Source organism: Eucalyptus grandis, chromosome 3 (genome assembly GCF_016545825.1).
Source record: "Eucalyptus grandis isolate ANBG69807.140 chromosome 3, ASM1654582v1, whole genome shotgun sequence".
NCBI lineage: Eukaryota > Viridiplantae > Streptophyta > Magnoliopsida > Myrtales > Myrtaceae > Eucalyptus > Eucalyptus grandis.
In genome coordinates this window covers 64,477,680-64,505,166 of record NC_052614.1, presented here as the reverse complement: position 1 = coordinate 64,505,166, position 27,487 = coordinate 64,477,680, and the positions used below count along the sequence as shown (strand labels likewise).

Here is a 27,487-nt window from a genome sequence, read left to right as displayed (position 1 = left end):
GACTACCATCGCTTTGTTTATAGCAACAAATTACACTTAGGATAAGAGCCCAAGAGAGCATATTCAGTTCAAAAGGAAGAGGCAATTTAACTCCCATTGGGCCACCTTCAAAAATACAGGAATTTGGCAATGTCTGATGCATATAGAAGGGGAGGATGGTGACTATCGGGTACTGAAAATGCCCAAAATACCCCATCAGAGAAACAGAAGATCTCTGTATTATCTTTTACTTGGATGGAATAAAATTTACATCCGGGAACTAGCAAGAAAAATTAATGCCTATGGCTCTATATCATCATCTATAGTAAAAACTCACGATGCTTGACAACGAAATTTTCCATCGCCTGCCTCCATCTTGGCAATATTTCTACTCAAAAATACTACAATGAAACCAAAATAAACATCCACAATCAACAACTGATTTGGACAGAAATTACATTAAACAGCAGTTTACCCTCAGAAGGCCTGGGGTTCGGTCCAAAATGAGGCTACTATGCACGAGGATCGTTCTCTGGTACTTCCACTCGTAAGTAGTATCCCTCCTCATAATCTCCTACAAAATGTCAATAAATTCATTACTGCTCGAACAATCTTCAGAAGATGATAAGCAGAGAGGTAATTACAAGTTTCATCCAAATCTCTGACTTGAGTTCATGGCCATGTGTTAGCAATTCAAACTCCTAATTCTGTGGCAGTTCTCTCCAAGGATACAACCGAAAACAGGAATAATAACTAATTGATCTTCCTTTCCTAGGAAATGCTACTCAACCACCACCTGATTACAGCCATCAAAATCACCAGCTATTCATCCATGTCCACTTTAAGCAGTAAAATCTTCAGCAGGATGATCAGACACAAACCATTTATCTGATTTGCAGGGTGGAGGACCTGATCGAACAGAGGAGTGTAGCCTCGGTGCTTCTCGTTCCTCAGCAGCTTCATTTTCTCTCTCAAAGGCAGACCAAAGAACTGCCTGCTCTGGACGAACACCTCCTCCATCAAGTCCTGGTTGACTCCATGATTGATCACGTAGAAAAAGCCGGCATCCAAGCATGCCTAGAGGCCAACAGATTGGATTCATCCATCAGTGTCCCTCTCGACTCGAAAAATTTTGGTTTCCTCGGTTTCATGTACCAGAAATCAAACTAAACATAGCGGAAAAAGGCAGGAGCATCGAAGACTTGTTTGAGCAGGGACACCAACCGTCGCTACTAATGGGCCACTGATATTAGAAAGAGCCAAGAGGGCGCAACAGAGGAAATTCTGGTGGAGTTTTGGACAGGTTAACAATATAGAGTTGCCTGCCATAAGATAATCTCCAACCTTCATGTTCAAAGTTTTCCTCATGCCAATTTATCTATATAGACTGTTATTAAAGCATATTACCTGAAAATACAATTGCTCCATCGCTCTAGCATATCACCGAGATTTATTATGAATGCTCTGTACAAAATAGGCACAGAAGAATGTTACTTTTCAGGATTACTGTGAAAGTCTTCTGTCCTGTATTTGCGATGATTATGTATAACTGAATCTAAGCAATAAACTAAACAACTAAAAGAGAGTAACTACATAAGTAATTGTAGAATGCGCATGATCATGGTAGTTCTATGACTGTTGACTTGCTCAAAATTAACCAGGAAAGAATGGTGGAATACCATTGTGTGCTTGTGTGTAAGAGTGTTTGTGATAAAAGGAAGGAAGGGAGGTTCATCAACAAGGCACCAGAAGGATTAAACTGATCAAAATGTACACTTATATAGATGCAAATTGCAGAATGGAGAGGATATGTGGATGAGGGCACCTTTCTAAGTAATTAAAAGGAAATCGATCCTTGTCACCCCATCTGACAATAATAATCTCTCTAAACTGGCATATCACTGCCTTTGTACAAACAAGAACTATAGTAGCAGATCAGGGTCAGACAAAGAAGGGTTTTTGTCATAAAAATTTACAAGTAGTGGGGTAATATTCTACCCAACATTGGCATGAAGCAATCTTCCAATCATGCATGTGAGGGGAAACAGTGCACATTCCCCAATAAAACAGAAGTAAAGATTAAAAACAAAGTTTTTGCAAGTTATATTTGTAAGCCACGAATCATTAGAATAACAATCCTATCATGATGATCTTTCACCAAAATCGTTACTCTAAATATGAGATCTCTAACATAATCATCTCAAATTCACAATTATAATGCAGTTGGGCTTTACCCTTTCATAGGTTGCACATATTTCCATGTTGGAGGTTTAGCATCCTTGTTCTTGCAAATCTGAATAAGTTCAAAAAGTTTCATGCATCATAACTAGGCATAAAGTCTGCACCAACAGTTTTATAGGAGAAAATTTCATACTTGGAGACCTGGGACATCATCTGTTGCCAACAAGGTACTAAAACCAAAGTCTGAATGTGCCCCAGCTCCATATATTCCTTTAGAGGGATCTGAGACTAGACCTAAACAAGGAAAGGAATTTCAACCAGATGAGAAGAGAGAATTGCAGGGTTTATTATGAAGTTTATTGAAGTAAAATGTACCTTCATAGTGCAACAAGCACAAGGTCACAAAAGGCTCGCCGAGTATTTCTGGCATTAAAAAAAATCAGCCTCCAGATCAAGTGCTAGAGCAATGATTCTTGCAACTACTTTTGCCACATTTCTGAGTGTGCACATTTACAAATAAAAAAATTACCAAATTGACTACCATCGCTCTGTTTATAGATCATCTAGGCATTACTCTTGGATCCAAAAGTCAAATGATTTAGAGTTGGAGACCCTATTGACTGTAATATCAGCCAACGCACTGTAAGCAATTAGACACTTGCGTTGAGGCTCTTGGTCAGTGTGATTAATGGTAAATCTCAACAGCTAAAAATAACTTATTCATATTGCAGCATAGTAGCTTTGGAACAATACCCCACAAAATTGTCTAATCAGCCGCTACAAATGACCAGAATAGTTTTACTTTGGCCAACATAGGACAAGAGCCCAAGAGAGCATATTCAGTACAGATGTCTGAGGCAATTTAACTCCCACTGGCCACCTTCAAAATTACAAGAAGTTGGCAATATCTGATGCATCTATGTCCATTTTAAGAAGCAAAATCTTCAGACAAACCGTTTATCTGATTTGCAGGGTCGAGGACCTGATCGAACAGAGGAGTGTAGCTTCGGTGCTTCTCGTTCCTCACCAGCTTCATTTTCTCGCTCAAAGGCAGACCAAAGAACCGCCTGCTCTGGACGAACACCTCCTCCATCAAGTCCTGGCTGACTCCATGATTGATCACGTAGAAAAAGCCGGAATCCAAGCACGCCGAGGCCCACGGATTGGATTCATCCGTCAGCGTCCCCCTCGACTCGAAAAATCTCGGTTTCCTCGGTTTCATGTACCAGAAATCGAACTAAACATAGCGGAAAAAGGCGGGAGAATCGAAGACTTGTTTGAGCAGGGACGCCGACCGTCGGATATCGGAGCTCGAGAGGTCGATGAGGTCGAGAGTGAAGCCGGAACTCCGGCAACGTCGACGGCGTTCGCGTCATCCATGCTCGCCGTCCGTTCGCCTGACTGATTTCACGGTGATGATGACGACCGACGACGATCGAGGCCGGACGGGAATTTGAGTTGCAGGTGATGGAATTGGAGGACACGGGACTGAGAAAAAGAAGAGGAAAAACGACGGCGTGGGACATTTAAAGAATCAGCACAGATATTCGGTGCGGCCATCGGTGACGTCCTCGTTCCCCCATCCTAATGCTTTCTACAAATTTTAAAGCATTTTTGCTGAGTAATTATTCTATTCGATATAAATAATCATTTTAAAAAAATAATTCATTTATTTTCAACAAAATAAACAGCCCTTAAAATTTGAAAAACCTTAAAAATATTTATATTTACATGCATGTTTATTCTTTTTAATTTATTCTTGTGATATTTAATTTTTGAATGGTTAACAAAAATACAGATTCTAGGAAAGTTATTCCATTTTCTATTGCTCTTTCAAATTAACAAGTCCTTATCTCAAATGAAAAGACGTTTGAACGATATGACTCCATGAAGCATATTAATCACATTTCACCAATCATATGAATTACATGCATGCTCATCCAAGTACAAAAAAATGCACGAATGCCTACACTTTAACTGACGCTTTATGTAATGTAACAAGCAACACTAAAATGAGTCGATACAAAAGTGTAGCCATTGGTATTTGCTCCGGTGCTTAAATATCGGAAGTAGTTAAAAAAGCCTTTTTCCATTTGTTTGAGTGGGACATTTTGAGACGGAACATATGCTTTTTGGATATCGATAGTGTATATCCTATATCTATATCTATTCACATACATATATAAGAATATTCAATCATGGATAAATAATTTTGGCGCGAATTAAAATAGGGACAATTAAGAATATCCATAAATGGATCTTAAGTTTGGCCCTGCCCAGCTTGACACGCAAGGCTCATGGGCTCTGCCTAGAGTGACGCGAGAAGACGTAGAGCTTCAAGGAAATAAAGTTTGTCACTGGCAAATCTACGAACCCTCGGACAAAGTTTTTACTTAGAAAACATGGCAGCCGCTACACCTTCTGAAGTTGGACATGAGTTAGACTCTCAATTGCAAATCTAGTCGGGGTTTGAATTGTTTTCCTCTAATTCAGAAAGCTTAAAAGAAGATTAGGAATCATTTTGTAGAGTCGTACACACAATGCAATAGAAATGAAGTTACTAAGTAAAAAATATGAAAATGCTATGTTCAAATTCTCTTAGCTGCTCTTGGACTTGTTTTCTTGTCAAGGAAGTGACAACTCAATCTTGTTGAGCTTAACCACGACAATTTTCATGTCCATTATTTCCTCAAGCAAGTCCTTTGAACATTCTAGCCGTAACTCTAGTATCAAGAAGACTATGCTATTGAATTTCAAAAGTGTCGAATCTTCATATTTCGTGCAAAGGATTTTGCTATCCATAATGTCAAGCACTCTCTTTGGAATTGCTGCATCTACCCATTGCCTCAAACTGAGATCTGCATTGAACATTTCACCGGTTGGCTTCTTCCCAGTAATCACTTCCAACAACAACATGCTGAAGTCATATAAATTTCCTTTGTAAGAGACTTTTCCTTCCAAACCATACTCTGAAAGCATCATAGTTTGTGGCATAAGAACATTAGCGATTGATCTATTTCTTTTTAGGACATAAGTAATAAGATCAAGAGGCATACAAGTGCTAATATATCTCTATTACATTATACCAAGTATATTGGCAATGAAAGGGTTGAATTAGCTAATATTCGGCAAATGTACCTAGAGCAATGTAAACTATCGTGCCAAGAGTTTGGGTTTGTGTTTCAAGCTTGCTCTCAGCCAAAATCTTGGCAATTCCAAAGTCACAAACTTGTGCAACTAGGCCCTCATTTAGAAGAATATTGCTAGGCTTCAAATCGCAGTGCACAAAGGGGTTCCAATTAATCATGGTGGAGATACTCGACCGCCGTTGCGACGTCAACCATTATCTTCACTCGCTAATGGAGATCCAAATTGTAACTGTTGGAGTACAGCCACTTCTCTAAGCTCCCACAAGGCACGTATTGCAATACCAAAGCTCTCAGATTTGCATTCGTGCACATGCTAATCACCTTGACGAGATTGCAATGTCGGATTATACGAAAAGCATCGCATTCTACATCAAAACCTTTCAGAGCACCTTCGATAAGGAGATTTAGTACTTTGACTGCGATGTCTTTCCCATTGGCCAAAGTACCTTCATATACAGAGCTAAAGCTTCCTGCTTTGAGCAACTTGCTTTCGCCGAAGTTGTTAGTAGCCAAGCAAAGCTCCCGATATGATATCATCGGGTGGCCAATTCTAGGCAAGTTTTCCATCGAAACTGAAGCTTTATTGGTACTCCCACTCTTTCTAAGCAAGTAAATGACGAGGACTAAAAGTATAGCTAATAAAATTGGAACAACAATGTATAGTATATGGAGCCGCTTGTCCCTTGATGATTTCATTCCATTTTCTTTACATCGTGGGACTTGAAAAATCGCATTTCCATAAAGTGCTTCATTTCCATTGAAAGAGAGAGCTGGGAAATTTCCAAAGGGTCCGCAATTAGGAATCTCTCCTGATAGCTTATTAAAGGACAAGTTCAAAATTTGTAGATATGCAAGTCCTTCCAAGGACTCAAGTATTGTGTTTGATAACTCAATGCAGGAGAGATCGAGGAACTCCAATCCTTTGAGATGGCCAATTGATTGTGGCATGGATCCTTGAAACGAGTTCCTCAACAAGTTGAGAGAAGCAAGGCTCTCAAACTCCTGGGTGGAACTCGGTATGGCACTAGTAAATCGGTTCCAAGAAACATCGATGCTCTCTATAGCTCTTAGCTTCCCTATTTCAAGGGGTAGTCCTCCATTGAAATAAATGAGTGACAGATTGAGGAAGATGAATTCTTGAAGGCCCCACAAACTAAATGGTATAATCGATGTTATGTTATTCAAGCTTATGAGAAAACATATGAAGGCTGCTAAAGTTTTAAATGCAATTTGGGATTGATCCCGATATCCTATTTTTCCCGGGCACCAACTCTCCTAAACTTGTCAAGTTGCTTATCTCATCAGGGATCGGTCCTTCAAGATGGTTATTATCAAGATACAGCCTTTGCAACCTTTCTAGTCATCCGATTGATGATGGGATGTTGCTGTCTGGAGCATTACCCAAATCTAGCAAAGTCAATCTCTTCAAGAAACCCATTTCCTAAGGAACACGACCTCTTATTTGACAATTGGGAGCAATTAGAATTTGTAGGGAAATGGAGAAGTTTTTGATAGATTCTGGCATGGAGCCACGAAGTGGGTTGCCTCCCAACGACAAGACTTGTCGCGACGGACAATTAGATAAAGTAGAGAGAAAACCGAGCTCCGAACCATATGTCTCTCCTATTAGCTGATTTAACGCAATATTATAGAATTCAAGGCTCTTCAAGTTGCCAAACCAATATGTATGGTTCCGCTGAGTTGATTGTCCCCGACCTTGAAAATGATTAGGTTCGAAAATTCAAGAAATACTGCGGGATGTTGCCGCCACGCCCATTGCATGCTAGATATAGTTCTTCCAAATTCGGAAGGCTTAGATCTCTACTGAGGGAAGGCTTCCATAGAGGGAATTTTCCATCAAATAAAGCACGAAATATTAATAATCTCTTGAGGCACTCCACCGGTTAGCAAATTATCCGCAAGGCCCATTAGTTTGCAGATTGACCAGGTTGCCAATCTCACTCGGAATCTCTCCTTCAATGTGGTTAGCTGCGATGCCCAGCGTGTGCAAGCTCGACATGTTACTGATGGTTCGAGGAATCATGCCAGTCAAGTTGTTATCAGAGATATAGAGCTTTTGTAGCTTTTGCAAGCTGCCTATATCTCGAGGAATGCTTCCCTGAAAACAATTGTATGACAACCCCAATATGATTAGCTCTTTGCATTGGGTTAGCATCTCTGGTGGCAGGCCACTGAATTGATTTTTATTCAGGGCAAGCATCTGAATGTTAGGCCAACGGTAGCAAAGATTGAAGGGAAGAGTTCCGGAGAGATAATTATCCGTCAAATTCACCTACGTGAGCGATCTATTGAAAAATGCTGAAGGAATCGAACCTGTGAGAGTGGTGTTGACCAATATAATGACTTGCAATGTGGATATGTTGCCTAGGGAGCTTGGAATTTGACCTCGTAAGTCGTTTGAGCTAAGACTCAGTTGTTGCAACTTAGGGAAGGCGCCGAATTCTCTTGGTATGCCACCTGTTAGCCTGTTTGTTGCGAGTGACATGACTTCGAGGTTCTAGCATTGGATTATGATAGGAGGAATGTTTCCTTCGAACTGGTTCAATTAGAGCATAAGTTCTTTCAGGCGGCATAAATGACCAATTTCTATCAGAATTATTTCATAAAAATTGTTGCTGCAGAGATCAAGAGAAGCCAAGAGAGAAAGATTCTTAGGATAGGGAGTCTTCCGTGGAGACCCATGTGCGAGAGGTCTAAAGTTGTGACTCTCTACTCGGTTGCTGCTACGTACGACACCAATCCATTCGCAGAAATTTGCTTCCACCGTCCAATTGCCGCCTTTGATGGTGTTTGTCGAGCTGACTTCCATCATTGATTTGAAGTGGAGGAGAGACAATTGATCTGTGAAGTTGCTGGAACAGATGACGAGCTGAAACATCAATAGAACATTAACATATGCTAAAAAGATGGATTTTTCCATAATGAAAGAATCTCTTTTGATTGCATCAATAGATGGTTCCCTAATTTTGACCTATTCTTAGTGTTCAATACCAAAACCTACCAAATGGTTGTCTTAATTAGGAAAAAAAAAAACAATGTACTCAAAGGTGGCAACTAAACACGAGGGTTGACTAACTATCAAATGATGTCCTACAATCATGTCTACGGCCTGTTCTTTATGGTTACATGTTCACACTTACTTTCAACTCTATAAGGGTACAAAACGACGTTTGGACCAATGCCTCTAAGGCACGAATGTGAAAAGGTTTTGTAATAATTGTTGTGATGTTCTTGCGGAGGCAATATCAAGTGTCTCGTGGGAAGTTGACTAATTCAAAGTTCCTACTGCTAGAAGAGATAACGTTACTAGTAGTCTATCAAATTTTATCCATGCTTCATGTCATATTTGAACTTTCAATCGATTAAATTAAATCACTTTTGCTAAATGTGAAACATCTTCTCGCAACTTTCAATTGGTCTAATGAGATCCGTAATATATTTAATATGCTTTTTGTCATCCTTTCATCTATTAATATAAATGAAATATGTCATGGATACAAATTTTATAAAGCTAATGTTTGATGGAGAAAATTACGCAGACTTTGTGCATGTCATGGTGACTTTAAATTGTAAAATTACAATACCTGTTCCTTTGCCCTCGCTTAGATTTGGCAAAACATCAATAGGGAAGCCAATAGAACATCAACAAATGCTAAAAGATGAACTTCTCCATAATGAATAGTCTCTATTGATTGCATCAATAGACAGCTCGCTAATTTTGACCTATTCTTAGTGTTCAATACCAAAACCTACCAAATGGTTGTCTCAATCAGGTACAAAAAAGAAAAAAAGAAAAAACAATATACAGAAAAACTAACTATCAAATGATGTCCCTCAATCACGTCCATGGCCCATTCTTTACGTCACTTAGTTTCAACTCTTTGAGTGTACAAATGGACCTTTGGACCAATTCTCCAAGGCATGAATGTGAAAAGGTTTTGTGATAACTGTCGTGTCCTGCAGAGGCAATACCAAGTGTCTCTTGGGAAGTTGATTGATTGAAAGTTCCTGCTGGAAGAGATTATGTTACAAGTAAATTTTATCTATGCTTCATGTCATATTTGAACTTTCAATCAATTCAATTAATCACTTTTGATTAATGTGAAATATCTTCCCGCAACTTTCAATTGGTTTAATTAGATTTGTAATATAATTAATATACTTTTTGTCATCCTTTCATCTATTAATTTAAAAGGTTAATACTCTGAAAAACCCCAAATTAGTACACACGTGACAAATTTACCCAAAACTATTTTTTGACCACAAAAAACCTAAAACTAATATATCTTTAACAAATTTACCCCAAACTTGTACACTTGTGACAAATTTACCTTCAGTTAGTTTTTGTTAAATTTTACTGTCAAAATATTAAGTTAAATGACACGTGACGGTTGATTGGTATACCAATTTGGGATTTTACGCTCCATTTGTCATAGTTCACAATTTTAGTGATTTTTTTGTGGTATTAATCCAATTTAGCAGAGAGTATATTTGTCAGAAATTTATTAGTTTGGAGTTTTTGCGGTCAAATAAATTAGTTTGAAGTAAATTTGTCATAAATGTACTAGTTTAGGGTTTTTTTTATGGTCAGTTAGGGTAAATTTGTCACAAGTGTATCAATTTAGAGTTTTTAATGGTAAAAAAAAATAGTTTATGGTAAATTTGTCACGGGTATACCGGTTTAGGGTTTTTCAGGGTATTAACCTTAATTTAAATGAAATATGTCACCAATAACAATTCTATGAAGTTGATGTTTGATGAAGAAAATTATACGGACTTTGTGCGTGTCGTGGTGACTTTAAATTGTAAAATTATAAAGCCCGTTCCTTCACCCTAGCCCAAATTGGGCGAAATATCAATAGGGAAGCCAACAGAACATCAACAAATGCTAAAAAGATTAACCTCTCCATAATGAATAGAGTCTTTTGAATGCATCAATAGACAGTTCACCAATTTCAACCTATTCTTAGTGTTCAATACCAAAATGTACCAGATGGTTGTCTCAATTAAAAAAAAAAGGAAAATAATGTAAAGAAAGACTAACTATCAAGTAATGCCCTCATCCATGTCTATGACCATTCTTTACGTTTACACGTTGACACATACTTTCAACACTATGGAGAGAGGGAGAGAGAGAGAGAGCCAAGCCTCTGTGTCTAAAGCATGTTTCTGTGTTTCAACTGAGCGGAAGCGTTAGATAGTCAAGAGTCACAGGAGTTTTAAGGAGGAACTGATCTATATATCTTTTAGAAACATCTCAGAAAGATTTTTTGGCAAGTAGAGGCCAACGTGGCTAAAGTGGCTCACGATCTCGGTAAATGCACTTGCCAATGCGGCTCATAGTCCCATCCACATGGAAATTTTTGGTCTCCCTTCCTCAGCCCGTTATATTTTCAATCCTTTGTAGGCTTAGCAACACGCCCACCTCGTCCAGAAAAATCTTGTCAAGCACGCAGAAAGTTGCATGCACAGTGCAATCTATGTAACTATCGTGGAAAAGCTGACAGCCCCATCCGTTGAATCGCAGGAGAGTCGGTGCTCAGACGTGTGTGGCATTTCCTTTTAATTTCCTTTCTTAAAGTGTGGCATGTACAAACAGCTAATTTAGGGGCAAAATAAGGCGGAAGCGGCTAAACTATTGCCTCCATGCATAAACATAAACAGATTATTGGTTGTATATGATGTAGGTACCCCATTGGATGCTCTTCTCTAAGTTCATTATGCCCATTCGTACGAGGTCTGAAAGTATACCCCTACTTCAGGCAAGTGCGGGTTGACAGGCTTCCACTCTGGATGGCAAACTCTAAGCTCCTTCCCTTCTGTATACATTTAAATCAGCATGAGTATCGTCTAATCTTTGGGACAAGTAGGTCTGACACTGGATGGGCGGAAACCTGCAAATCGATGCAATTTTGAACAAACTTAGGATCCCATGCTGGTGTAAATTTGCTAATTTGCACCATGTCTAATCACTAATGGAGTAGCTATGTTATACGCAGCGCCCAAATCCCCACGCAAAAAGGATCCAACCCTGTAAAGAGAGCACGCGAGCATGTGGTTGATCATTTCAATTCATCAGATATGGGACGGGTCAATGCCTAATTCATGAGTAAACATATTTTCCTCATGAAACATCGAGTTAAACTTGATGCAGTCCTCTTAACAGTGCTTGAATGATCCTTGGGTATGCAATATCCACTTCAACATGCATTCAAAGCAGAGTGCCAGCCAAGCACAATGCATAAAGACATTCAAATTGGGGAGGAGAACTAGCTCTTAGGACTGAGAACTGATAAGAGATGAAGTAGAATTGTGGTATCTTGTTGATATATAGAAAGTAACTAATTTGCATAAGACGACTCACTTCGGAGGATTTTCCTCAGACATACATGTTGGCAAGCACTCAATGAGACAATCATGGTTAGGCTCCAGGAAGGATGCAATCTGCATTTTGTGAGAACATGAGCATAAATAGAATCTTTTTTTAACAGAAATATTAGCAAAAGAAGTCAATAAGAATGGAGAACGTAATGAATGAAAGATGCTAACTAGGGAAGGCAAAACAATTAGGCTTCTTTTGCAAAATCTAATGTGGATCATCCTTGATGATAATCTCAAGTTGAGAAGAATTTCCTAAGAGTATGATCACAAGTTCAACTGACTTTCCCTAGATCGTGATCTCAAAACTAGGACCTTTTTTGAATCAGCTTACAACTATCCAAGATCAGCTTCAACTGCCCTTTTTCTGGTTGGAGTAGTCACGACTTGGGTCACCAATCAATCAGAATTTTTCAATACATTCAACAATGCTTAAAAGTTCTCTTAAAGGCATCTGAAGAATATTTCAAAAGATGAGGAGAAATGCATATTTGTGGGTGGGTGGGTGGGTGGAGAGAGAGAAGGCCTTACAGAATACCGTTCTTGACCATTCCCTATAACTCGATGGAGCGTGGACCTGATTGCAAAAGCAAAGCAAAAGTATAGATTTGACAAAATTAAGCAAAAAAGAAACAGCAACTCAAATTCAAAAAGAGAAAGAATAGAGAATGACTTGCTAAATATAGAGAATAGCAGGACACCAACTATTTTTCAAGCAAAAAGCTCATTTCATATATCATTTAAACATGTTCTCGTGCATGATGACAATGCATGTTAAGCCGTTCTGTCATCAGAGATCACAGAACACATGCAAAGTTTAGTATCCAAAAGTTGACCAATAAGAGCTGAGTGATAATAAAAGCACTAGAATAGCAAATTTATTGTTTGATATTCATAAATTCGTCTCCGCGTACAAATTAATGTAGGTCACCAAAATATCATACCATCTTCAAAAATCGTGTTTAATATGGAAATTTTTCCTGACCAATTTCAAGAGTAGATGCTCTTTTGCTACTAATGGGCCACTGATATCAGAAAGAGCCAAGAGAGTGCAACAGAAGAAATTCTGTTGGAGTTTGGGACAGGTTAACAATATATAGTAGCCTGCCATAAGTTAATCTCCAACCTTCATGTTCAAAGCTTTCCTCATGCCAACTTATCTATATAGACTGTTATTAAAGCATATTACCTGAAAATACAATTGCTCCATCGTTCCAGCATATCACCAAGATTCACTATGAATGGTCTGTACAAAATAGTCACAGAAAGAATGTTACTTTTCAGGATTACTGTGAGATTCTTCTGTTCCGTATTTGTGATGATTATGTATAACTGAATCTAAGCAATAATCTGAACAACTAAAAGAGGGTAATTACATAAGTAATTTTAGAATTCATATGATGTGTGGTAGTTCTATGACTGTCGACCTGCTCAAAATTTTTACCATAAAGAATGGTGCAATACCGTTATGAGCATGTGTGTAAGAGTGTTTTCTTGCAGAGGGAGGGAGGGAGGTTCACCAGCAAGGCATCAGAAGGATTAAACTGATCAAAGTTAATATGTACACTTAGATGCAAATTGCAGAAAGGAATATAAATGTGGATGAGGGCACCTCTCTGAGTTAATAAATGGGAATCCATCTTTATCACCCATCTGACAATATTACTTTTTCTCTAAACTGGCATATCACTGCCTTTGTACAAACAAGAACTATAGTAGCAGATCAGGGTCAGACAAAGAAGGATTTTTGTCAAAAAGCTGTCACAAGCATTGGGGTAGTATTCCACCCAACATTGGCATGAAGCAATCTTCCAATCATGCGTATAAGGGGAAATAGTGCACATTCCCCAATAAACCAGAAGTACAAGATTAAAATAAAGTTATTGCAAGTCATATTTGTAAGCCATGAATGATAAGAATATAAATCCTAACATGATGATCTTCCACCAAAAGCGTTACTCTAAATATGAGATCTCTAACATAATAATCTCAAATTCCCCATTGTAATGCAGTTGGGCTTTACCCTCTCATAGGTTGCACATATTCCCATGTCGGAGGTTTAGCATCCTTGTTCTTGCAAATCTGAATAAGTTCAAAAAGTTTCATGCATTATAACTAAGCATAAAGTCTGCACCAACAATTTTATAGGAGAAAATTTCATACTTGGAGACCTAGGACATCATCTGTTGCCAACAAGGTAATAAATCCAAAGTCCGAATGTGCCCCAGCTCCATATATTCCTTTAGAGGGATCAAAGACTAGACCTAAACAAAGAAAAGAATTTCCACCGGATGAGAAGAAAAATTTGCAGGGTTTAATATAAAGTTTATTGAAGTAAAATCTACCGTCATAGTGCAACAAGCGCAAGGTCGCAATAGGCTCGCCAAGTATTTCTGGCTTGTCAAAAAAATCAGCCTCCAGATCAAGTGCTAGAGCAATGATCCTTGTAATTACTTTTGCCACATTTCTGAGTGTGCACATTTACAAATAAAAAAAAAATTAAGAAATTGACTACTGTCACTTTGTTTATAGCAAGAAATTACACTTAATCTTGCGACAAAGATCATCTAGGCATTACTGTTGGATCTAAAAGTCAAATGATTTAGAGTTGGAGACCCTATTGACTGTAATATTAGCCATCCCACTGTAAGCAATTAGACACTTGCGTTGAGGCTCTTGGTCAGTGTGATTAAGGGTAAATCTTGATGGCTAAAAATAACTGGTTCATATTGTAGCATAGTAGCTTTAGAACAATACCCCACAAAATTGTTTAATCAGCCACTACAAATAACCAGAAGAGTTTTACTTTGGCTAACATAGGATAGGATGAGAGACCAAGAGAGCATATTCAGTTCAGAAGTCAGAGGCAATTTAACTCCCATTGGGCCACCTTCAAAATTACAAGAACTTGGCAATATCTGATGCATATAGAAGGGGAAGATGGTGACTATCGGGTACTGAAAATGCCCAAAATACCCCATCAGAGAAACAGAAGATCTCTGTGTTATCTTTTGCTTGGATGGAACAAAATTTACATCCTGAAACTAGCAAGAAAAATTAATGCCTATTGCTCCATATCATCTATATTAAAAACTCACAATGCTTGACAACGAAATTTTTCCATTACCTGCCTCCATCTTGGCAATATATCTAGTCAAAATACAACAATGAAACCAAAATAAACATCCACAATCAACAACTGATTTATGTCGGACATAAATTACATTAAACAGCAGTTTACCCTCAGAAGGCCAGAGGTTTGGTCCAAAATGAGGCTTCTGTGCACGAGGATCGTCCTCTGGTACTTCCTCTCCTATGTAGTATCCCTCCTTATAATCTCCTATAAAACGTCAATAAATTCATTACTGCTCGAACAATCGTCAGAGATGATAAGCAGATAGGTAATAACAAGTTTTAGCGAAAACTTTGTCTTAGAGCTTAGCACTTCGAACAACTAGCTCCATCTTCTGTGTCAGTTCTCTCCAAGAATGCAATCAAAAATAGGAATAATAACTAATTCATCTTCGTTTTCTAGGACCTGCTACTCAATCACCACCTGATTTTAAGCAGTAAAATCTTCAGCAAGATGATCAGACACAAACCGTTTATCTGATTTGCAGGGTCGAGGACCTGATCGAACAGAGGAGTGTAGCCTCGGTGCTTCTCGTTCCTCAGCAGCTTCATCTTCTCGCTCAAAGGCAGACCGAAGAACCGCCTGCTCTGGACGAACACCTCCTCCATCAAGTCCTGGCTGACTCCATGATTGATCACGTAGAAAAAGCCGGAATCCAAGCACGCCTGAGGCCAACAAATTGGATTCTTCCGTCAGCGTCCCGGAATTTCCACCTAATGAGAAGAAAATTTTGCAGGATTTATTATAAAATTTATTGAAGTAAAAACTACCTTCATAGTGCAACAAGCAAAAGGTCACAATAGGCTCGCCGAGTATTTCTGGCTTGTCAAAAAATTCAGCCTCCAGATCAAGTGCTAGAGCAGTGATCCTTGCAACTACTTTTGCGACATTTCTGATTGTGCACATTTACAAATAAATAAATTACCAAATTGACTACCATCGCTTTGTTTATACTGACAAATTACACTTAATCTTGCCACATAGATTATCTAGGCATTACTCTTGGATCTAAAAGTCAAATGATTTAGAGTTGGAGACCCTATTGACTGTAATATCAGCCATCCCATTGTAAGCAATTAGACACTTGCGTTGAGGCTCTTGGTCAGTGTGATTAATGGCAAATCTTGACAGCTAAAAATAACTGGTCCATATTGTAGCACAGCAGCTTTGGAACAATATCCCAGAAAATTGTTTAATCAGCCGCTACAAATAACCAGAAGAGTTTCACTTTGGCCAACGTAGGATAAGAGCCCAAGAGAGCATATTCAGTTCAAAAGGCAGAGGCAATTTAACTCCCATTGGGCCACCTTAAAAATTACAGGACTTTGGCAATGTCTGATGCATATAGAAGGGGATGATGGTGACTATCGCGTACTGAAAATGCCCAAAATACCCCATCAGAGAAACAGAAGATCTCTGTATTATCTTTTACTTGGATGTAATAAAATTTACATCCAGGAACTAGCAAGAAAAATTAATGCCTATGGCTCTATATCATCATCTATAGTAAAAACTCACAATGCTTGACAATGAAATTTTCCATCGCCTGCCTCCATCTTGGCAATATTTCTACTCAAAATACTACAATGAAACCAAAATAAACATCCACGATCAACAACTGATTTAAGTTGCAGAGAAATTACATTAAACAGCAGTTTACCCTCAGAAGGCCTGGGGTTCGGTCCAAAATGAGGCTACTATGCACGAGGATCGTCCTCTGGTACTTCCACTCGTAAGTAGTATCCCTCCTTATAATCTCCTACAAAACGTCAATAAATTCATTACTGCTCGAACAATCTTCAGAAGATGATAAGCAGATAGGTAATTACAAGTTTCATCCAAATCTCTGACTCGAGTTCATGGCCATGTGTTAGCAATTCAAACTCCTAATTCTGTGGCAGTTATCTCCAAGAATACAACTGAAAACAGGAATAATAACTAATTGATCTTCCTTTTCTAGGAAATGCTACTCAACCACCACCTGATTACAGTCATCAAAATCACCAGCTATTCATCCATGTCCACTTTAAGCAGTAAAATCTTCAGCAGGATGATCAGGCACAAACCGTTTATCTGATTTGCAGGGTGGAGGACCTGATCGAACAGAGGAGTGTAGCCTTGGTGCTTCTCGTTCCTCAGCAGCTTCATTTTCTCGCTCAAATGCAGACCAAAGAACCACCTGCTCTGGACGAACACCTCCTCCATCAAGTCCCGACTGACTCCATGATTGATCACGTAGAAAAAGCCGGAATCCAAGCATGCCTAGAGGCCAACGGATTGGATTCATCCATCAGTGTCCCTCTTGACTCGAAAAATCTTGGTTTCCTTGGTTTCATGTACCAGAAATCAAACTAAACATAGAGGAAAAAGGCAGGAGAATCGAAGACTTGTTTGAGCAGGGACACCAACCATCGCTACTAATGGGCCACTGATATTAGAAAGAGCCAAGAGGGCACAACAGAGGAAATTCTGGTGGAGTTTTGGACAGGTTAACAATATAGAGTAGCCTGCCATAAGATAATCTCCAACCTTCATGTTCAAAGCTTTCCTCATGCTAATTTATCTATATAGACTGTTATTAAAGCATATTACCTGAAAATACAATTGCTCCATCGCTCTAGCATATCACCAAGATTCATTATGAATGCTCTGTACAAAATAATCACAGAAGAATGTTACTTTTCAGGATTACTGTGAGAGTCTTCTGTCCTGTATTTGCGATGATTATGTTTAACTGAATCTAAGCAATAAACTAAACAACTAAAAGAGGGTAACTACATAAGTAATTGTAGAATGCGCATGATCGTGGTAGTTCTATGCCTGTTGACTTGCTCAAAATTAACCAGGAAAGAATGGTGGAATACCATTGTGTGCTTGTGTGTAAGAGTGTTTGTGATAAAAGGAAGGAAGGGAGGTTCATCAACAAGGCACCAGAAGGATTAAACTGATCAAAATGTACACTTATATAGATGCAAATTGCAGAAAGGAGAGGATATGTGGATGAGGCCACCTCTCTAAGTTATTAAAAGGAAATTGATCCTTGTCACCCCATCTGACAATAATAATTTCTCTAAACTGGCATATCACTGCCTTTGTACAAACAAGAACTATAGTAGCAGATCAGGGTCAGACAAAGAAGGATTTTTGTCATAAAAATTTACAAGTAGTGGGGTAATATTCTACCCAACATTGGCATGAAACAATCTTCCAATCATGCATGTGAGGGGAAACAGTGCACATTCCCCAATAAAACAGAAGTAGAGATTAAAAACAAAGTTTTTGCAAGTTATATTTGTAAGCCACGAATCACTAGAATAACAATCCTATCATGATGATCTTTTACCAAAAGCGTTACTCTAAATATGAGATCTCTAACATAATCATCTCAAATTCACAATTATAATGCAGTTGGGCTTTACCCTCTCATAGGTTGCACATATTTCCATGTCGGAGGTTTAGCATCCTTGTTCTTGCAAATCTGAAAAAGTTCTAAATGTTTCATGCATCATAACTAGGTATAAAGTCTGCACCAACAGTTTTGTAGGAGAAAATTTCATACTTGGAGACCTGGGACATCATCTCTTGCCAACAAGGTACTAAAACCAAAGTCTGAATGTGCCCCAGCTCCATATATTCCTTTAGAGGGATCTGAGACTAGACATAAACAAGGAAAGGAATTTCAACCGGATGAGAAGAGAGAATTGCAGGGTTTATTATGAAGTTTATTGAAGTAAAATGTACCTTCATAGTGCAACAAGCACAAGGTCACAATAGGCTCACCGAGTATTTCTGGCTTTTAAAAAAATCAGCCTCCAGATCGAGTGCTAGAGCAATGATTCTTGCAACTACTTTTTCCACATTTCTGAGTGTGCACAATAAGTAAATTACCAAATTGACTACCATCGCTCTGTTTATAGATCATCTAGGTATTACTCTTGGATCCAAAAGTTAAATGATTTAGAGTTGGAGACCCTATTGACTGTAATATCAGCCATCCCACTGTAAGCAATTAGACACTTGTGTTAAGGCTCTTGGTCAGTGTGATTAATGGTAAATCTTGACAGCTAAAAACAACTTGTTCATATTGCAGCATAGTAGCTTCGGAACAATACCCCAGAAAATCGTCTAATCAGCCGCTACAAATGACCAGAAGAGTTTTATTTTGGCCAACATAGGACAAGAGCCCAAGAGAGCATATTCAGTTCAGATGTCTGAGGCAATTTAACTCTGGCCACCTTCAAAATTACAAGAACTTGGCAATATCTGATGCATCTATGTCCATTTTAAGAAGCAAAATCTTCAGACACAAACCGTTTATCTGATTTGCAGGGTGGAGGACCTGATCGAACAGAAGAGTGTAGCTTCGGTGCTTCTCGTTCCTCACCAGCTTCATTTTCTCGCTCAAAGGCAGACCAAAGAACCGCCTGCTCTGGACGAACACCTCCTCCATCAAGTCCTGGCTGACTCCATGATTGATCACGTAGAAAAAGCCGGAATCCAAGCACGCCGAGGTAGTGTCTCCCTCGACTCGAAAAATCTCGGTTTCCTCGGTTTCATGTACCAGAAATCGAACTAAACATAGCGGAAAAAGGCGGGAGAATCGAAGACTTGTTTGAGCAGGGACGCCGACCGTCGGATATCGGAGCTCGAGAGGTCGATGAGGTTGAGAGTGGAAGCCGGAACTCCGGCAACGTCGACGGCGTTCGCGTCATCCATGCTCGCCGTCCGTTCGCCTGACGGATTTCGCGGTGATGATGACGACCGCCGACGATCGAGGCCGGACGGGAATTAAGTTGCAGGTGATGGAGGACACGGGGCTGAGAAGAAGAGGAAAAACGACGGCGTGGGACGTTTAAAGAATCAGCACAGATATTCGGCGCGGTCATCGGTGACCCCATCCTAATGCTTTCTACAAATTTTAAAGCATTTTTGCTGAGTAATTATTCTATTCGATATAAATAATCATTTAAAAAATAATTCATTTATTTTCAACAAAATAAACAGCCCTTAAAATTTGAAAAACCTTTAAAATATTTATATTTACATGCATGTTTATTCTTTTAATTTATTCTTGTGATATTTAATTTTTGAATGGCTAAGAAAAATACAAATTCTAGGAAAGCTGTTCCATTTTCTATTTCTCTTTCAAATTAGCAAGTCCTTATCTCAAATGAAAAGACGTTTGAACGATATGACTCCATGAAGCGTATTAATCACATTCCACCAGTCATATGAATTACATGCATGCTCATCCAAGTACAAAAAATGCTCATTTTATAGTTGCTTGTTACTCACGCTTTATGTAATGTAACAAGCAACTATAAAATGAGTTGATACAAAAAGGGTAGCCATTGGTATTTGCTCCTGTGGTCAAATATCGGAAGTAGTTCAAAAAGCCTTTTTCCATTTGTTTGAGTGGGACATTTTGAGACGGAACATATGTTTTTAGGATATCGATAGTGTATATCCTATATCTAAATCTATTTACATACATATATAAGAATATTCAATCTTTTAGAAACATCTCAGAAAGATTTTTTGGCAAGTAGAGGCCAACGTGGCTAAAGTGGCTTACCATCTCGGTAAATGCACTTGCCACTGCTGCTCGTAGTCCCATCCACATGGAAATTTTTGGTCTCTCTTCCTCAGCCCGTTAAATTTTCAATCCTTTGTAGGCTTAGCGACACGCCCACCTCGTCCAGAAATATCTTGTCAAGCACGCAGAAAGTAGCATGTACAGTCCAATCTATGTAACTATCGTGGAAAAGCCGACAGACCCATCCGTTGAATCGCAGGAGAGTCAGCGCTCAGACGTGTGTGGCATTTCCTTTTCATTTCCTTTCTTAAAGTGTGGCATGTACAAACAGCTAATTTAGGGGCAAAATAAAGCGGAAGCGGCTGAGCTATTGCCTCCATGCATAAACATAAACAGATTATTGCTTGTATATGATGTAAAAACACCATTGGATGCTCTTCTCTAAGTTCATTATGCCCATTCGTACGAGTTCTCAAAGTATACCCCTACTTCAGGCAAGTGCGGGTTGACAGGCTTCCACTCTTGCTGGCAAACTCTAAGCTCCTTCCCTTCTGTATACATTTAAATCAGCATGAGTATCGTCTAATCTTTGGGACAAGTAGGTCTGACACTGGACGGGCGGAAACCTGCAAATTGATGCAATTTTGAACAAACTTAGGATCCCATGCTGGTGTAAATTTGCTAATTTGCACCATGTCTAACAACAGATGGAGTAGCTATTTTATACGCAGCACCCAAATCCCCATGCAAAAAGGATCCAACCCTGTAAGGAGAGCACGCGAGCATGTGGTTGATCATTTCAATTCATCAGATATGGGACGGGTCAATGCCTAATTCACGAGTAAACATATTTCCCTCATGAAACATGGAGTTAAACTTGATGCAGTCCTCTTAACAGTGCTTGAATGATCCTTGGATATGCAATATCCACTTCAACATGCATTCAAAGCAGAGCGCCAGCCAAGCACAATGCATAAAGACATTCAAATTGGGGACGAGAACTAGCTCTTAGGACTGAGAACTGATAAGAGATGAAGTAGAATTGCAGTATCTTGTTGATATATAGGAAAGTAACTAATTTGCAGAAGACAACTCACTTCGGAGGATTTTCCTTAGACATACATGTTGGCAAGCACTCAATGAGACAATCATGGTTAGGCTCCAGGAAGGATGCAATCTGCATTTTGTGAGAACATGAGCATAAATAGAATCTTTTTTTAACAGAAATATTAGCAAAAGAAGTCAATAATAATGGAGAACATAATGAATGAAAGATGCTAACTAGGGAAGGCAAAACAATTAGGCTTCTTTTGCAAAATCTAATGTGGATCATCCTTGATGATAATCTCAAGTTGAGAAGAATTTCCTAAGAGTATGATCACAAGTTCAACTGACTTTCCCCTAGATCGTGATCTCAAAACTAGGACCTTTTTTTGAATCAGCTTACAACTATCCAAGATCAGCTTCAACTGCCCTTTTTTCTGGTTGGAGTAGTCATGACTTGGGTCACCAATCAATCAGAATTTTTTCAATACATTCAACAATGCTTAAAAGTTCTCTTAAAGGCATCTGAAGAATATTTCAAAAGATGAGGAGAAATGCATATTTGTGTGTGTGTGTGTGGGTGGGCGGGTGGAAAGAGAGAAGGCCTTACAGAATACCGTTCTTGACCATTCCCTATAACTCGATGGAGCGTGGACCTGATTGCAAAAGCAAAGCAAAAGTATAGATTTGACAAAATGAAGCAAAAAAAGAAACAGCAACTCAAATTCAAAAAGAGAAAGAATAGAGAATGACTTGCTAAATATAGAGAATAGCAGGACACCAACTAGATTCAAGCAAAAAGCTCATTTCATATATCATTTAAACATGTTCTAGTGCATGATGACAATGCATGTTAAGCCGTTTCTGTCATCAGAGATCCCAGAACACATGCAAAGTTTAGTATCCAAAAGTTGACCAATAAGAGCTGAGTGATAATAAAAGCACTAGAATAGCAAATTTATTGTTTGATATTCATAAATTCGTCTCCACGTACAAATTAATGTAGGTCACCAAAATATCATACCATCTTCAACAACCGGGTTTAACATGGAAATTTTTCCTGACCAATGTCAAGAGTAGATGCTCTTTTGCTACTAATGGACCACTGATATCAGAAAGAGCCAAGAGAGTGCAACAGAAGAAATTCTGTTGGAGTTTGGGACAGGTTAACAATATATAGTAGCCTGCCATAAGATAATCTCCAACCTTCATGTTCAAAGCTTTCCTCTTGCCAATTTATCTATATAGACTGTTATTAAAGCATATTACCTGAAAATACAATTGCTCCATCGTTCTAGCATATCACCAAGATTCACTATGAATGGTCTGTACAAAATAGTCACAGAAAGAATGTTACTTTTCAGGATTACTGTGAGATTCTTCTGTTCCGTATTTGTGATGATTATGTATAACTGAATCTAAGCAATAATCTAAACAACTAAAAGAGGGTAATTACATAAGTAATTTTAGAATGCATATGATGCATGGTAGTTCTATGACTGTCGACCTGCTCAAAATTAACCAGGAAAGAGTGGTGGAATACCATTGTGAGAATGTGTGTAAGAGTGTTTTCTTGAAGAGGGAGGGAGGGAGGGAGGTTCATCAGCAAGGCATCAGAAGGATTAAACTGATCGAAGTTAATATGAACACTTAGATGCAAATTGCAGAAAGGAATATAAATGTGGATGAGGGCACCTCTCTAAGTTAATAAATGGAAATCCATCTTTATCACCCCTCTGACAATATTACTCTCTCTAAACTGGTATATCGCTGCCTTTGTACAATCAAGAACTATAGTAGCAGATCAGGGTCAGACAAAGAAGCATTTTTGTCAAAAAGTTGTCACAAGTATTGGGGTAATATTCCACCTAACACTGACATGAAGCAATCTTTTAATCATGCGTATAAGGGGAAACAGTGCACATTCCCCAATAAACCACAAGTACAAGATTAAAACAAAGTTATTGCAAGTTATATTTGTAAGCCATGAATCATAAGAATATAAATCCTAACATGATGATCTTCCACCAAAAGCATTACTCTAAATATGAGATCTCTAACATAATCATCTCAAATTCACCATTGTAATGCAGTTGGGCTTTACCCTCTCATAGGTTGCACATATTCCCATTTCAGAGGTTTAGCATCCTTGTTCTTGCAAATCTGAATAAGTTCAAAAAGTTTCATGCATTATAACTAGGCATAAAGTCTGCACCAACAGTTTTATAGGAGAAAGTTTCATACTTGGAGACCTGGGACATCATCTGTTGCCAACAAGGTAATAAATCCAAAGTCCGAATGTGCCCCAGCTCCATATATTCCTTTAAAGGGATCAGAGACTAGACCTAAACAAAGAAAAGAATTTCCACCGGATGAGAAGAAAAATTTGCAGGGTTTAATATAAAGTTTATTGAAGTAAAATCTACCTTCATAGTGCAACAAGCGCAAGGTCGCAATAGGCTCGCCAAATATTTCTGGCTTCTCAAAAAAACCAGCCTCCAGATCAAGTGCTAGAGCAATGATCCTTGTAACTACTTTTGCCACATTTCTGAGTGTGCACATTTACAAATAAATAAAAAAATATTACAAAATTGACTACCATGCTTTGTTTATAGCAACAAATTACACTTAATCTTGCCACAAAGATCATCTAGGCATTACTCTTGGATCTAAAAGTCAAATGATTTAGAGTTGGAGACCCTATTGACTGTAATATCAGCCATCCCATTGTAAGCAATTAGACACTTGCATTGAGGCTCTTGGTCAGTGTGATTAATGGTAAATTTCGACGGCTAAAAATAAGTGGTTCATATTGTAGCATAGTAGCTTTGGAACAATACCCCACAAAATTGTTTAATTGGCCACTACAAATAACCAGAAGAGTTTTACTTTGGCCAACACAGGATGAGAGACCAAGAGAGCATATTTAGTTCAGAAGTCAGAGGCAATTTAACTCCCATTGGGCCACCTTCAAAATTGCCCCATATTATCTATAGTAAAAACTCACAATGCTTGACAATGAAATTTTTCCATCGCCTGCCTCCATCTTGGCAATATATCTAGTCAAAATACAACAATGAAACCAAAATAAACATCCACAATCAACAACTGATTTATGTCAGACAGAAATTACGTTAAACAGCAGTTTACCCTCAGAAGGCCAGAGGTTTGGTCCAAAATGAGGCTTCTGCGCACGAGGATCGTCCTCTGGTACTTCCACTCCTATGTAGTATCCCTCCTTATAATCTCCTATAAAACCTCAATAAATTCATTACTGCTCGAACAATCTTCAGCAGATGATAAGCAGATGGGTAATAATAAGTTTCAGCCAAAACTTTGTCTTAGAGCGTAGCACTTCGAACAACTAGCTCCATCTTCTGTGTCAGTTCTCTCCAAGAATAAAATCAAAAATAGGAATAATAACTAATTCATCTTCGTTTTCTAGGACCTGCTACTCAACCACCACCTGATTCCAAGAAGCTATCAAAATTACCAGCTATTCATCTATGTCCATTTTAAGCAGTAAAATCTTCAGCAAGATGATCAGACACAAACCGTTTATCTGATTTGCAGGGTCGAGGACCTGATCGAACAGAGGAGTGTAGCCTCGGTGCTTCTCGTTCCTCAGCAGCTTCATCTTCTCGCTCAAAGGCAGACCGAAGAACCGCCTGCTCTGGACGAACACCTCCTCCATCAACTCCTGGCTGACTCCATGATTGATCACGTAGAAAAAGCCGGAATCCAAGCACGCCTGAGGCCAACGGATTGGATTCATCCGTCAGCGTCCCCCTCGACTCGAAAAACCTCTTTTCTCGGTTTCATGTACCGGAAATCGAACTGAAAATAGCGGAAGAAGGCGGGAGAATCGAAGACCTGTTTGAGGAGGGACACCGACCGTCGGATATCGGAGCTCGAGAGGTCGATAAGGTTGAGAGTGGAAGCCGGAACTCCGGCGACGTCGGCGGCGTTCGCCTCATCCATGCTCGCCGTCCCGTTCGCCTGACTGATTTCACGGTGATGATGACGACCGACGATGATCGAGGCCGGAAGGGAATTTGAGTTGCAGGTGATGGATGAGAAGTGGCTGAAAAAGAATGAGAGAAAACGACGGCGTCGGACAAATAAAGAATCGGCAAAGGCATTTTTTCCGTCTAATTCCATTCGATATGACTAATCATTTTTAAGAAAATATTTTTAATTTATTCATTTTATACGAAATAAACAGATCTTAAAATTGGAAAAACCTTTGAACTATTTATATTTACATGCATGTTTATTCTTTTTAAATTTACTCTTGTGATATTTCATTTTCAAATAGCTAAGAAAAATACAAGTTCTAGGAGAGCTATTCCATTGCTCTAGTAAGACCTTATCTCAAATGAAAAGACTTTTGAAGGATATCAATGATTCGTATTTTAAAATCTCTTATTTAATTCATTAGATAAGATGTCGTTGTCTTAATGCTCTATGTTATGTACTGCAACTATAAAATGAGTCAATACAAATAAGGGTCAGCATTTGATGCTGATTCAACCCAGGAATTGTATTGAATTAATCTAGACCAACTAGTTTAAGGTTGATTTTAAGGATATTCAGTATGATTTCCACTTCAACAAACTTAGAACCAGCCTAAGATCGGCTTGGTTCCTAGTTCCAAGGTCAAAATCGCCAATTCTACCCAAGAATCGACATAACACAGGTTCCTCGGGTTGAACTGAAAATTGAATTATGGTCTTCACCATGAATAAATAACCACATATCTATTTTACTAAATATGTTATGAAGTGAAAAGGTGGAACTCTTACACTTTATTGGAAGAATTTGTTTTTTTTACACAAAATATAAAAAGCAGACTAATTTCCAAGTAGAACCAAGAATCACTAGGACCAGGAAGCACCGGTTCCATAACCAATCAATTTAGTTCCCAATATCAAAAATTTGAGAACTGAAACAGACCTACTCGAGATTGTCACGATTTTGAGTGTACAGGCAAAACGATAAATGGCATAACATCTGTTTCCACTACATATTTCCATTTCAATCTCTTGCATAATCTGTTAAGTCTTTAAAATACAAGAAAGCTAAAAGAGCATAATTAACTAGTTGACTGCTAATTTAACTCACTATCACTCTACTCGGGCGTCGGGAGATTTTGCACCTACATTGAGGACAAAGAGCTAAAGAGGCAGCCAAGTCTTTGTCTAACGCTCTGTTTCCAATGCTTGTTCCTGAGGTTTAACTTAGCGGAAGCGTTAGCCAGTCAAGCGCGTCACGGGAGGACTTCGAGGTCGGACTGATCTAATCCACCTTTGAGAAAGATCAGGAAGATTTTTTGGAAAGTAGCAGCCAGCGTAGTAGCTAAAGCGGCTTACAATCTCAGGTTGTGCTCTTGCTAATACTACTCCTAGTCCCACCCACACGGAAATGCCTGCTCTCCTTCTTAGCCCGTCATATATTCAATCCTTTGTGGGCTTAGACACGACTTCCTCATCCAAAAATCTTGTCAAATAGCCAAAAGTTGCATATACAGTCCAATCGACCAAAACTATCGTAAAGAAGCAATCGTTTGTCCGTTGAATCGCAGTAAAGTCGGTGCCGAGAAATGTGCAAGGCTTCCCCCTTTTTTATTTCCTTTCTTAAAGATTTGCATGTACAAACTGCTAATTTAGGAGCTAAATCATGGAAGCAAGAAGACCGAAGTAAGGCTGAAGCCGCTGAACTATTACTTCCATGCATAAACATAAGCAGATTATTAATTGTGTATGCATATGTATGTACGCGCATGTACCCCATTCGACGCTCTTCTCTAAGCTCATCATGCACTTCTTTACGAGCTTTCAAAGCATACCCTCTACTGGACAAGTGCTGGTCGACAGGCTCCAGCTCCTACTGGCAAACTCTAAGTTCCTTCCCTTCTGTATACATCTGAATCAGCATGAGCATCGCTGCATCTCTGGGCCAAGTAGGTCTGACATAAGATGGGAGGAAACCTGCACGTGAATCAATTTTGAAGAAATTTAGTTTAGGATCTGATGCTGAGTAAATTTGCTAATTTGCACCATGTCT

At 38.8% G+C, this 27,487-nt stretch overlaps 5 protein-coding genes across 8 annotated transcripts; all 5 read right to left on the bottom strand.

The window, feature by feature from the left end:
- Positions 1-195: 195 nt before the first annotated feature.
- Positions 196-20,549, bottom strand: LOC104438225 (2-oxoglutarate-dependent dioxygenase tropC-like). 2 transcript variants are annotated; one of them, XR_005549892.1, is made up of 9 exons: positions 20,417-20,549; positions 3,115-3,754; positions 2,536-2,583; positions 2,354-2,454; positions 2,214-2,272; positions 1,387-1,443; positions 1,204-1,301; positions 861-1,056; positions 196-553 (listed from the first exon to the last, which is right to left on the bottom strand). XR_005549892.1 is itself a non-coding variant. In XM_039310217.1 (8 exons), exons 2-7 carry the CDS (start codon positions 3,380-3,382, stop codon positions 1,229-1,231), a joined length of 606 nt encoding a protein of 201 aa, XP_039166151.1. In that variant the 5' UTR covers positions 3,383-3,754; positions 20,417-20,549; the 3' UTR covers positions 627-1,056; positions 1,204-1,228. The 2 variants fall into 2 exon arrangements, 1 of the variants encoding a protein (XP_039166151.1); XM_039310217.1 differs by lacking the exon at positions 196-553 and having other exon boundaries at positions 627-1,056.
- LOC120292057 (receptor kinase-like protein Xa21) lies at positions 5,517-8,139 on the bottom strand. The gene is made up of 3 exons (XM_039309920.1): positions 8,062-8,139; positions 7,272-7,428; positions 5,517-6,385 (listed from the first exon to the last, which is right to left on the bottom strand). The coding sequence occupies exons 1-3, from the start codon at positions 8,137-8,139 to the stop codon at positions 5,517-5,519; spliced, it is 1,104 nt and encodes a 367-aa protein (XP_039165854.1).
- On the bottom strand, positions 10,877-14,757 carry LOC104440282 (2-oxoglutarate-Fe(II) type oxidoreductase hxnY). Its single transcript, XM_039310218.1, has 7 exons — positions 14,054-14,757; positions 13,872-13,972; positions 13,732-13,790; positions 12,898-12,954; positions 12,240-12,285; positions 11,695-11,774; positions 10,877-11,224 (listed from the first exon to the last, which is right to left on the bottom strand). Exons 1-7 carry the CDS (start codon positions 14,187-14,189, stop codon positions 11,134-11,136), a joined length of 570 nt encoding a protein of 189 aa, XP_039166152.1. The 5' UTR covers positions 14,190-14,757; the 3' UTR covers positions 10,877-11,133.
- On the bottom strand, positions 14,483-17,039 carry LOC120292056 (2-oxoglutarate-dependent dioxygenase citB-like). Its single transcript, XM_039309919.1, has 6 exons — positions 16,908-17,039; positions 16,485-16,600; positions 15,311-15,554; positions 14,950-15,048; positions 14,836-14,858; positions 14,483-14,665 (listed from the first exon to the last, which is right to left on the bottom strand). Exons 3-6 carry the CDS (start codon positions 15,447-15,449, stop codon positions 14,483-14,485), a joined length of 444 nt encoding a protein of 147 aa, XP_039165853.1. The 5' UTR covers positions 15,450-15,554; positions 16,485-16,600; positions 16,908-17,039.
- LOC120292160 (1-aminocyclopropane-1-carboxylate oxidase-like) lies at positions 17,261-25,519 on the bottom strand. 3 transcript variants are annotated; one of them, XM_039310213.1, is made up of 11 exons: positions 25,295-25,513; positions 24,977-25,172; positions 24,572-24,670; positions 24,429-24,480; positions 23,848-23,969; positions 23,666-23,766; positions 23,526-23,584; positions 22,691-22,747; positions 22,032-22,077; positions 21,475-21,554; positions 20,656-21,003 (listed from the first exon to the last, which is right to left on the bottom strand). In XM_039310213.1, the coding sequence occupies exons 1-11, from the start codon at positions 25,400-25,402 to the stop codon at positions 20,913-20,915; spliced, it is 1,011 nt and encodes a 336-aa protein (XP_039166147.1). In that variant the 5' UTR covers positions 25,403-25,513; the 3' UTR covers positions 20,656-20,912. The 3 variants fall into 3 exon arrangements, with proteins under 3 accessions (XP_039166148.1, XP_039166147.1, XP_039166149.1); XM_039310214.1 differs by lacking the exons at positions 20,656-21,003; positions 21,475-21,554; positions 22,032-22,077; positions 22,691-22,747; positions 23,526-23,584 and adding exons at positions 17,261-17,348; positions 17,434-17,490; positions 18,261-18,319 and having other exon boundaries at positions 25,295-25,519; XM_039310215.1 differs by lacking the exons at positions 23,848-23,969; positions 24,429-24,480 and having other exon boundaries at positions 25,295-25,514.
- Positions 25,520-27,487: the final 1,968 nt, after the last annotated feature.